Source organism: Phycodurus eques, chromosome 2, assembly GCF_024500275.1.
Source record: "Phycodurus eques isolate BA_2022a chromosome 2, UOR_Pequ_1.1, whole genome shotgun sequence".
NCBI classification, from domain to species: domain Eukaryota; kingdom Metazoa; phylum Chordata; class Actinopteri; order Syngnathiformes; family Syngnathidae; genus Phycodurus; species Phycodurus eques.
The window spans coordinates 18,089,305-18,101,933 of record NC_084526.1 but is presented as its reverse complement, the minus strand read 5'-3'; the positions used below and the strand labels follow the sequence as shown (position 1 = coordinate 18,101,933).

Here is a 12,629-nt window from a genome sequence, read left to right as displayed (position 1 = left end):
TTTACTGACATCTTGCCTGATGGTGGCTCAAAGTTTCAAGTTGTGTATTAATGCATTTTATGTCCCCTATTTTGTTGGAATTGTACGACCCTGGTCGGGTCACATGGGCAACTGTGTCCAATGACTACAGCTTACCTCACTGATGATGTGTCCCAGTGCATCCATCCGCAAGATATTGCTTTCTCCTGGAGTTTGTGTATTTCTACTGTTGTAATTTTCCCTCCGAAAAACATGCATGTTAAGTTCATTGACTACTCTAAATTGTCCATAGTTGTGAATGTTAGTGTGAATGGTTGTTTTTCTATTTGTGGCCTGCAACTGGCTGGTGACCAGTCCAGGGTGTACACCACCTTTTGTCCGCTTGGACATCAGAGGTGTTCGACTGTAGAGGTTCCATGGTACCTCAAGTGTTCAGGTTCCACTTTATTTCATCACTCATTGATTTTTAAATTCAAATATGGAATCAAAGCTTCTAGAGACTTTTGTCAAGCACACAGAAATGTGTGCAGATGGTGGATGGCCACTGACCTTCTCTGTGCTCTGAGTTGCTTCACGCCGGCTGCCTACATTCTGCGATCCTGGCGCCAAATGGACCTGGGAGGAAGCGACTTTGATGTGAACGGGCAGCCCGTCTGATTCATTCTGCCGTTTTACAGCAGACTTGTCAAAACTGTTGATTCACTGTCACTTTTGCACAAGATGAGTGCTTTCTGAAACGGGTGCCACACAAGCACCAATGGTGTGCTGTCCAAACACGGAGTTCCTTTACACAGCTGTCTTTCACGTCGCGTCACCTCTCGAGCTTTCTTTAGATGTGTTAATGGTTGAGAGTGACATCATCGGTTGGTTTCTGGATTTGTCTTCTGTCTTAGTGAGAGGTATTTGGACAGCAAGGTGGAGTTGGAGAGGAGTAAGGGGTAGCTAGAGGCAAAGGCTATAACTCACAAACCTAACATCATGCTATGATGAAGGGTTTATGCCAGGTAAATACCTTTTTTCCAGTTGATTTTGACATCTGATAGATAGTCACCTCATAAGAAGTTCTGTAGGCTCTGGTTGCTGACATTTCTCCAGTGTTGGGCTTTCTTCCATAGATTAAAAAAAAGTAATTCAATTAGGTTATCCATAGACTAAGGTAATGTTGTGTCAAAGAGATTCTTCACAAACAAAGAAGTAACGTGAGAGAATGGCGTTGCTGTTTTACAACAGCAGTAAGCTTTCTCAAAGACCAAAGGTTTTTGGCACTTTTGCTCAGGGCCCAACTTTGTCCTTCTCTTAACAATCTTTTGACTTAAACTAATTTAAGGAACAACAATTTAGATTCAGTGGAAGCCGTGAGTTACAAAATTTTATTGGATACTTTTTTTCGGAGCGGCACAGTGGCCGACTGGTTAGAGCGTCAGCCCCACAGTTCTGAGGACCCGGGTTCAATCCCTGGCCCCGCCTATGTGGAGTTTGCATGATCTCCCCGTGCCTGCGTGGGTTTTCTCCGGGCACTCCGGTTTCCTCCCACATCCCAAAAACATGCATTAATTGGAGACTCTAAATTGCCCGTAGGGATGACTGTGAGTGCGAATGGTTGTTTGTTTCTATGTGCCCTGCGATTGGCTGGCAACCAGTTCAGGGTGTACCCCGCCTCCTGCCCGATGACAGCTGGGATAAGCTCCAGCATGCCCGCGATCCTAGTGAGGAGAAGCGGCTCAGAAAATGGATGGATGGATGGACTTTTTTTCGGATCTTGAAGCATTTCCCATGGAAAATAAAAGGATGCCATAATATAACCTTTGTTTATACAGGTTATGGAAAATTGACTTTTACATGGTTTGATGCAGATACAGTACGTGAGTCGCAGGGGTACCTGCCGACACTTGTGTGAAATTACGTTTTCTTTGGCCACCATTTCCGAAAGTGTTTCTGCAATTTAGGTGTTCTGAATTTTGCTGACTTTTGACATAACAGTCGGGTAATTCACTGAGTACCAACCCCTCTCGGTTTCTCCACCCATGAATTGGCAGCTATCCTATGTGATGTGTGTGTGTGCCACATACACAGATCTGTACACTAATTGGAAAAACTGTAATTCAGCTCTTGACGATGAAGTTCTTCTCCTCGAGTGAAAATGTAATTGATTTGTTTACTGTCTTTATGGGGGACTTGCTTTTTTTCTTTAGACTCTGGGTAGCCACTTCCGCGAGGTGCAGCCTCTCCCCTTGTTGTAACTCCCTCCCTCTGTCCACAGTCATCTTGGTAACGAAAGCAATATTCTTCGTTGGCCCCGCAGTAGGAGTGGCAGTGTGAACAGTGGCTAATTTTTATGAAACAGGACCATTTCAGCAAGGCTACACTAAAGTATTGTGTTAAATTCTTGATCCTTGAGGTATTTTGATGACAATGTTTTTTGTCTTAAAAATTATGTGATATTAGGAACATTTCACTTTTGAGGTTCTACAATGCTACAAAATGATTAGGTATATTAAATAAAACCAGTCTCAATGAAGCAGGAGTAATGAAATTGTGTGTCAATTTTACTTATGAAGTCATCTCTGGGCCTCATTCTACCATGTATCTGCGGTACATGATGTATTAGTTAGATTAAGGGGAGCCAGATGAGATTGACTTGTCCTTCTGCAGAAAGCACACAACATTGAGTGTGTTCAACCATACCCGTGGCTTAGACTCGAAAGGATTTTTATCCTTTAAAGAGGCCGAGCTATCTGGCTATTCTCAGCCGCCGATGCCAAAAACCGGACATTAATCTACTCTGAAAGCTTTGAAGAAAGTATCCACTTATGTGTCACAGATGGGGAAATATATTAAATTAATAAATAAATGGTACAAAATGCGATATCTCTTAAAGGCTAGGATCAAAGCGAACCAATTGAGTCCTATTCTACCTAATATGTTTTTCTGTGATAAACAGTCCAGCTGAAGGGATAATCCCATCAAGCAAGCGAGAGATTAAAATAGGAGGGAGGAAAAAAAAAAACATCTGATATATCACTCAGCGCAGAGACGGTTGGCATGGCTACCGTGAAGCATTTTTATTGGATTGGTAATCTCGCTTCTTGGGCCCTTTTTTTGTGTGGTTTTTCTTCCACAATCAGGTGCTTACACCAAGACAGGAGAGGCAGACATGCTGGTTCTCTGTTTAAGAAGTCCAGAGTCCATCCATTGGCAACTTCTTTCTTTTGCGTGGAATTTCTGAGCAGCTTGATGCATTTGACGCGGGCGTGACAGCCGCACTTGTGTGCGATCGGAGTTGAGGCGTTGCATCGTCTGCTCATCCTGACCGCACGTTACTTCTAAGTCGCAGTATGAAAGCACGCTCTGGTCCCTCTACACATTTAGCAGACTGAAGATATATATGCATACAGAATGTGTGTGCACACAAAGGGATACACATGCAACACTGGCTCACCGTTTCACCTTGATACCGTCAGCTTCTGTCACGAGGTGGAATCTGACACAGACGAATGTGTGTCAAGTTGTCATTTCTCTTCCAACCGGCCTTTGAACGTACTTCGGCCATGAATAGTGCATGTTGTTTTGTTTTTCAAGAATCAAACTGTCTTGAGGTCGGCTTCGTTTTTTTCTCCCCGCTAGACCTGCACACTCATGTGCATCCTTTAGGAAAACTGTCAGCATGCATCGTGTTGTTCAACTGTAAAGTAAAAGATTCAGCCCTGAAGGTGAATTCACCAAACTGTTAAAAAATCCTATGACATTTCTAGTGGTTGCCTTTATTGTGATTCATTTGATTCCTTTCAAGCTTCCCTGACTCTAAAGGCCTTTATACTCCTCCGTTTATAAGCTGTATAATGTTTGACTTTAGAGGTTCCTCTGTATTTCACTCTTACATGAGTACATGAGGTCTTTGCCAATACCAGGTCAGATTAAATATTTAGTATAAATGCCAATGAAAAATATACAAGTTGGGTTTTTTCCTTAAATTATTTCCAAAGCTGGGAGCTTGATGTACGAGCCTTTTTATGTACGGCCCTCAAAAAATGTTAAAAGCCAGACGAGCAGCTGCAGGTCATTAATGATCTCTGAACCCAACTATGAACATACCATGTACAAACGTTGTATACATATATATTTTTTCATCCCCGTCAATGTTGGATTTATGAGTTCAAAGTGGAATGTGAACCAATAAAAGGTACTTTCATTGCATGTGCAGGTTGGTGTTTCCACTGTTGAAGTAGGCAGCCTTCAATAAATCAAGTTTGGCACATTGACAAAAATGAATGGTAGCCTAGTTTGTATGATACAATGTTGTGTGATACAGTTTCAATTGTTTTTATTTTGTTACATTTAAATCGCTTGCTTGGAACAAGAGTGGTTCTGTTTTTGTCATTCAGTCGCTGTTTATTATTGATTCCCAAAAGTCCACGAATAGATGCTTTTACCCTACAAAAGTTCCCTTTTTAATTTCTTAGCATTGTGTTCATTGTAATTTCACATATGTTCATTGTAATTTATCATAAATTGGTTGGAAATATACAGTTTGGAGCCTAATAAAGTTGCATTAAGTTAAAAACAATGAGAAGATCCCAACCTAGCAATCTTATTCTTTATAGCATAATTTTGTACCTTGCATTTTTTAGTCCATTTGGTACAGTACAGAGCTTCCCACATGGAACATATTAGGTAAAGGAGAAGGCGTGTAACTGCCTCGCACAACTATTTAAATAAGATTTAAACTGCTGAATTGAGAGAATTCTGAATTTGAGAATCTCATGTATTGTAGAATTTACTGCTTACAGTTTTAAGTTTTTATACTTCGTTAAATGTCTTTATTTTCTGCTCTCACAAAAGATAAGCACTCTTATGTATCAGATTCTGTTCTCTTAGTGTACCCAATATGAACTGAACCGTGACGTTAAAATCAAGATCAAGGTATGTATAGAGCAGTGACTTTTGGCCTACTGTTAGGCCCCTAATATAAAGCAAATCCTAACACAAACCTCACTTCACACCATGGGCGGTTTGTGATATGGGGGATATGGGCAGGCGCCAGGTTGGGAACCTGTGGGGGGCGCACCCCCATCCCCCCCATTGACGATCAATCAGGGGTGCACAATCGACGTGCGGCGCACAGGGCGCATAGACCTTGGACATGAATTTTTCCGGAGTCAAATCTCTGCCAGCACATTACTGCCTCTGTTTCACACACTTGACTTTGAACTTTATATTACTACTATGATGTTATTCAAATTCTCTATATGACCTTTTATTGTCTTGCAGAAGAGAAGGTTACTACAGGAGCTGGGAGACCAAAAGATCCCCTTTCGAGGACCTTCTGATCAGGGTTTTCAGCAACTGGTTAGTCTGCAACATTGCGTTCTTATGATGATAATGCTGACAAGGTCTGTTTGAAAAGTTTCCGGACCGGTGTCACAAAAGGTATATTTCCAACCCAAACTACGAATGTTCCCCTTCAGAGTGAGCCAGATGATCAACCAGCACGTCTCCAAAGAAATGATGAACCGCAATATAGCGGGGGTTCACTGTGCAGTACATACAGTCCCTTCCAAAAGTATTGAAACGGCAAGGTCAATGCCTTTGTTTTTGTATATACTGAAGACATTTGAGTTTCAGATCAAAAGATGAATATGAGACGAAAATTCTAAATTCCAGCTTTTATTTCATGGTATTTACATCAAGATATGTTAAACAACTCAGGACAGAGCACTTTTTGTTTGAAGCTACACACTTTTCAAGTGAGCAAAAGTATTGGAACGTGACTGATGGGTGTTTCTAGTTGCTCATGTGTTGCCTTTTAGATTGATTGCTTAAACATTAGATATTGCTTGCTTTTGGCTATGTGTTTCACCTGTGAAATCTGCATTTGCTGTTAAGCAAACATGAAGACCAGAGAGCTGTCTATGGGAGAAAAGCAAACCAGCTGAGCGAAGACGGAAAATTGATCAGAGCTATTGCACAAGCATTGGGCATACCAAATACAACAACTTGGAATGTCCTGAAAAAGAAAGAACCTACTGGTGTACTGAGCAACAGACATCGAACAGGTCGGCCAAGTGTATCAACAGCAGTTGATGACAAACATTGTGAGAGCTGTGAAGAAACACCCAAAGACAACAGCCGGTGACATCACTGGCAACCTCCAAAGGGCAGGGGTGAAGAAGACTTTGAGAGAAGAAATATACAGGCCATACCATAAGATGCAAACCACTCAACAGCAAAAAGAATCGGAAGACCGGATTGGATTTTACAAAGTACAGAGATGAGCCTCAAAGGTTTTGGAACAAAGTTTTGTGGACTGATGAGACCAAGATTAACCTCTACCAAAGTGATTGAAAGGCCAACATATGGAGAAAGATCTGAAGAAGGATCTGCTTATGATCCAAAACACACAAGCTCATCTGTCATGGGTGTGTGTTCTGGTTGTTGTTTTCCCCCTGTCTCGTCCACACCTGCTCCTGAGAGCATCTTCCTCACCTGTGGCTCGTTTACCCTAATTACCCCATGCATTTAACCTCGTGTCTCATTCTTTCTAGTCGCCAGTTCGTTGTACCTTGTCGTCGCGTTCCAGCATTCCTTGTTTCCACATCACAGACTCACAGTAAGACTTGACCCTGTTCCGATTATCGACCTCAACTCTTTGTCTCACGTTTTTGGATACTGTTGCCTTTTTTGGATTGCCTGCCTGTGTACCGACCTCTGCCCGTATATTAAACCTATCTTTTTGAAACTGTCCATTTTGTTTTTGGAGTCGTGCATTTTTGGGTCCTATCCTCTGTTCCGTTCATGACACATCTGTGAAGCATAGTGGAGGTAACGTCATGGCTTGGGCTTGCATGGCTGCTTCTTGAATGGGCTCACTAGTCTTTATTGATGATGTAACTCATGATGGTAGCAGCAGAATTAAACTAATCGGGAGAAGCTTCATCATACAACAATACAATACAATTAAAACACACTGGCAACACAACAGAGGACTTGTCAGGGGAAAAAGTGGACGGTCTTAGACTGGCCAAGTCAATCACCAGACCTTAACCCAATAGAGCATGCACTTTACCTCCTGAAGAGGACACTGAAGGGAGAAATCACAAGAAACAAGAACTGGAAGAAGCAGCAGTAAAGGCCTGGAAAAACATTTCAAATGAAGAATGCAACACTCTGGTCAAATCAGTGGGTCGCAGGCTTGATGCAGTTATTGCAAGTAAGGGTTATGCCACCAAATATTAAATGTCATTCAAAACTTAATTTAATAATGTCTGTTCCAATACTTTTGCTCACTTGAAAAGTGGGTGTCTTCAAACACAAGTTGCTCTGTCCTGAGTTAACACATCTAGATGTAAATACCATGAAATAAAAGCTGGAATTCTGAACTTTTGTCTCATTCATCTTTTGATCTGAAACCCAAACATCTTCAGTATACAACAAAAACAAATGAATTGACCTTCCTTGCAGTTCCAGTACTTTTAGAGGGGACTGCATTTGATTGAAAAACATGTCTTGGGTAACTGAGTGTGCCTTCTATGACATATTTTTATGCCGGTGTGCAAAGTAGTTCATTGCGTGCCATTTTTTGTACCTGTGTTGATAAATCATACTTAAGACCTCACACCACAGGATAATCTGTCAGGATATTCTTTAATAAATATTGGGTCCTTACTGACTTTGGTCGAAATCAGGCTCAAAATGCTCCAGATTATCTTTATGAAATGTACAGATGGGGGGTTAAGAGACGAGAAAAGATGTAATTTGGTTTTTTGTGATGCTTTTTAGTTCATTTGGATTGTTACAGACTTAAAAGGAACAATTCAAATTCAGACACCCATCGACCCAGAATGTTCTCAGAAGAATCCTTCCAGGAGAGCATCAAGGCATAGTAGAGATGGCTGGAAAAGTGTATCAGACTCCAGTGGGTTTAATCAAAGGAGAAAACGTGTAATTTGGATTTTAAATATATCTTTTGTGACACCAATCCTGGACTTTTCTGTCACACATGGGAAAGTCGGAAATTTCTAACATCTGATGAGGAAAATTGCAATGATCGAGATTAACAAATGTGATAATGAGGGTGCCCATTATAAATGTAAAACATCCATTAAATGATGGCGAAACTATGTCTTTATTGGCTACACAAGATATTTGCAGATATTAAATTTTCTGTGTGAAAATCTGTGTGTTCATTGGTGTGTCAGTAATTTTTTATAATGTACCTATAATGCTAAGCAATACACTGAGGGAGAGTTTCATTTGAATGGAATGCTGAAACGTTTTTTACCAATTATGAGATTTGAAGAGATGTAGTGTGGTTCTTTTTCAAATTATATCTATGACAGAGTTGTTTTTTTTATTGGGCCATCTCATTTTAGACGTACAGAAGGTCTTTGGTTTATACGGTACCAACATACGAGGGGCAAGTTCTGATTTACGTACAAATCAGGTGGGAACGGAACTCCTGGTAAACTGAGAACCCCCTCAGTACATGTAGGTACATACTTGTTGACGATGGTATTTTATAATGTTCCTCTGATGCTACAAAACACTTTTTTAGGTAGTTTACTCTTTGCTTTCGACTGGATTGGTTTGAGGTTAAAATGTTTTTGGGTGCGATAGTCTATACTTCCTAGCATTTTGGAACACTGTATTATACCTCTACAGTTGTGGTACAGCACTGGATAAGATAGATTTTAAGCTTATTCGATATTTTCTGTATGTTTATCTCAGTGGGACTCCAGTTACTCCGGCCTGGTTCTGAGGAGAGCCTGCTCGTTGCCTGCTGAGCTCCACTGCAGAGTCCAGGCCGCTCTGCTCACCCTGCGCAAGAAGGGCTGCCTCTTGAGGGATCTGGTCCGTGTCCGGGACCGGGACGTCTTTACCTCCGTGTCGCGGGCTCTGCTGGGTGAGCCGGGCCATACCTACCGCTACCTGGACACAAGGCTCTTTGCCATCCCCTGGCACAATGAGGACTCTGAGGTTAAAGGGCAAAACTGTTGCGACCCCGGTCTGAGAGCAGCCTGCAAAGCCTTGTGGGAGCTCAACACCTTCTTCTGCTTGGATGTATCTCAGCTGAAAGAAGGGGACAGGCTGACGCAATGTACGAAGTTGGTTCAGGACGTAGAACCCAAGGTGAGTGAGGAGACTGACGTAGAGTCCAAACACAGCGAGGACTCCAGGAACAGTGAAGGAGCAGAGTCGGAGTCCAGGCAGAGCGAGGAGGGGGACACGGAGTCCAAGCACAGCGAGGAGTGGGACGTGGAGTCTAGACACAGTGACGAAGGATGTTCGGCATCAAAAAGGGAAAGTGAGTGGGAGACGTCGTCCAAACACAGCAGTGAAGAGGGAGAATCCACACAGGGCAAGGAGATCGATTCCGGGTTGGAACATAGTGAAGGAAAATGTCCCACCTTGGCACTTAAGACCGCCGGTGTCTTGCCAACAAGAGGCCGAGGTGAGCTACATGTGGCTCATCTCAAACACAGCCTCTCAGATTACCACATTGAGGACAAGGGGGAATCAGGGGGTTGTTCTGAGCCCAGCCCGCTGCAGGGATTCACCGGATCAGCTCAGTTCAATGTCACCTTACTCAACTACATGGACCCTGCAGCCATGAGTCAGCTTAAAGAGGAGCCCTATTACGGCATGGGGAAAATGGCTGTAGGGTGGCACCACGACGAGAACCTGATCAGTCGCTCGCCAGTGGCTGTTTACAGCTACAGCTGCCATGACAACGAAGGTAAGTGTCACTGTGTTCCAATTAGACAGGACACTTTAATCTACATCCCATCACGCTGGCGGTGAGCTCCATCACAACAATAACCCGTCAACTTATCTGTGTCGCTTTCAAGTGGATCAAATGGCGCTAACCTTACGTGTTGCGGCACCCGGCAGCATCTGTAGACGCGGGCCTCCGGGATAGCCACCATCAGATTCATCTGTGCGATAGTGTTACAGCGTTAGCAAATGTCATCGGTGGCTCACTGCTGACAGCCTTATCTTAAGATCACAGACATCGGTATCCGAGCTCAATGGTGCAGCCTTAACAAACAGGCCTTATCACACACGCCGCATCTCATCTCAATCATTTCCTGCAGAAATGATCAATGTGCAATTATCTGATAGGGAATAATGAACCTCGCTTTGATAAGTGCTTCCTCGACTGTACTGGATGGATAAAACCATGTCTCCTAACCATGGGATGTCTGCGATCTAAGGAGCTGATAGTGTTTGCTGATTGACGTGTCTCGACGAAAGAAGTTTGCTTTCTAGAGCACACGTAAAACAATTTATGGCTGAGTGGTTATGTCATGATAAATAGTTTGTCTCCTTTCCTGATAAAGTAGATATAGTATATTATAAAACCCTGGATTGTTGCAGTAGAATTATACACAGTTTTTAAACCCTAGTACAGGGGTTACTGGGTTTCCGACAGTTTAATACCTATGATGGCAGCGTAACCCAAATTTGGACGTTGATCTGAACGCGCTTAAGTCTGTAACTAACTTATGCTAATGCAGCAGTGAAGTCATCTTCTCAGTCCAGATATCTGCAATTATATCAGAAGTGGTAAAGTCATAAATCCAGTGAACTTTTGTTTATCATGGCACGATGGGTAAAATTCTGCAAACAACAGAGACCAAATGCAAACAACAGAGACCAAATGCAAATCATGTTCAACCTATATTTAATTGAATACACTACAAAGACAGTATATTTAATGTTCAAACTGATAAACTTTATTGTTTTTAGCAAATAATCATTAACTTAGAATTTTATGGCTGCAACACGTTCCAAAAAAGCTGGGACAGGTGGCAAAAAAGACTGAGAAAGTTGAGGAATGCTCATCAAACACCTGTTTGGAACATCCCACAGGTGAACAGGCTAATTGGGAACAGGTGGGTGCCATGATATATGTATAAAAGGAGCTTCCCTGAATTGCTCAGTCATTCACAAGCAAGGATGGAGCGAGGTTCACCTCTTTGTGAACAAGTGCATGAGAAAATAGTTGAACAGTTTAAGGACAATGTTACTCAACGTACAAATGCAAGGAATTTAGGGATTTCATCATCTATGGTCCATAATATCATCAAAAGGTTCAGAGAATCTCGAGAAATCCCTGCATGTAAGCGGCAAGGCCGAAAACCAACATTGAATGCCCGTGACCTTCGATCCCTCAGGCGACGCGGCATAAAAAAACGACATCAATGTGTAAGGGATATTGGCTCAGGAACACTTCAGAAAACCAATGTCAGTAAATACAGTTCGGCGCTACATCCGTAAGGGCAACTTGAAACTTTACTATGCAAAGCAAAAGCCATTTATCAACAACACCCAGAAATGCTGCCGGCTTCTCTGGGCCCGAGCTCATCTAAGATGGACTGATGAAAAGTGGAAAGGTTTTCTGTGGTCCGACGAGTCCACATTTCAAATTGTTTTTGGAAATTGTGGACGTCGTGTCCTCCGGGCCAAAGAGGAAAAGAACCTTCCGGACTGTTATGGACGCAAATTTCAAAAGCCACCATCTGTGATGGTATGGGGCTGTGTTAGTGCCAATGGCATGGGTAACTTACACATCTGTGAAGGCACCATTGATGCTGAAAGATACATACAGGTTTTGGAGAAACATGCTGCCATCCATCCGTCTTTTTCATGGATGCCCCTGCTTATTTCAGCATGACAATGCCAAACCACAGTCTGCACGTGTTACAACAGCGTGGCTTCGTACTAAAAGAGTGCGGGTACTAGACTGGCCTGCCTACAGTCCAGACCTGTCTCCCATTGAAAATGCGTGGCGCATTATGAAGCGTAAAATACGACAACGGAGACCCCGGACTGTTGAACAGCTGAAGCTGTACATCAAGCAAGAATGGGAAAGAATTCCACCTTCAAAGCTTCAAATAAAATAAATGATAGTTAATAATTAAAAAACATATCCATCCATCCATTTTCTGTACGGCTTATCCTCACTAGGGTCGCAGGCGTGTTGGAGCCTATCCCAGCAATCTTCATATATGTACCCAAACAAATTCTACTTTATCAAGGGCTAACTGAATACATGTTCTATTACAAATTGCAATCATGAATTACAACTTAATGGAAGTTCCAAATAAATTAAAAATAAATTTAAAAATTATTAATTGTGCAGCACCAATATATACTCTAATAAAATGTTAAATTATAAACTGATATAGCTTTACAACTTTCATTTTAATATGTATTTACTAGTATACCTCAATTTATTGTAAAGGAATTTGATAACTATCCTTACAAGTATGTGTTATACACACTCTTGACTTTTGAATATTTTTTGGGGAAAACATTGCGTATTCATACATGGGAAATATGGTAAGTGTTAATAAATCACTTTTAACACCCCACACCACAGGATAGTCTTTCAGGATAATCTTTTTCAGATATTGGTCATTTACTGACTTTGGTCAGAATCAGGCTGAAGATCCCCCAGGTTATCTTTATGTAGTGTACGGACGGGGGTTTTAGAAAAAATAAAAGATGGAATTTGTTTTTGTTGTGACACATTTCGTTCTCGGATTTTATTTTTACCTAGTTAAAATGAACCAAACTAGGAGTGAAATTGACCAAGTTTACACATCCATCAAACTGAAAAAGCGAACATTTATCACCTTTAATAATGG

At 41.9% G+C, this 12,629-nt stretch overlaps 1 protein-coding gene across 1 annotated transcript in view; it reads left to right on the top strand.

The window, feature by feature from the left end:
* Positions 1–12,629, top strand: part of fto (FTO alpha-ketoglutarate dependent dioxygenase) — a 95,812-nt gene that overhangs the window by 50,335 nt on the left and 32,848 nt on the right. Inside the window, exons 2-3 of the mRNA XM_061668929.1 lie at positions 5,248–5,325; positions 8,704–9,712. Of these exons, the coding sequence (XP_061524913.1) occupies positions 5,248–5,325; positions 8,704–9,712 (1,087 nt within the window). The remainder of the gene's footprint in view (positions 1–5,247; positions 5,326–8,703; positions 9,713–12,629) is intronic.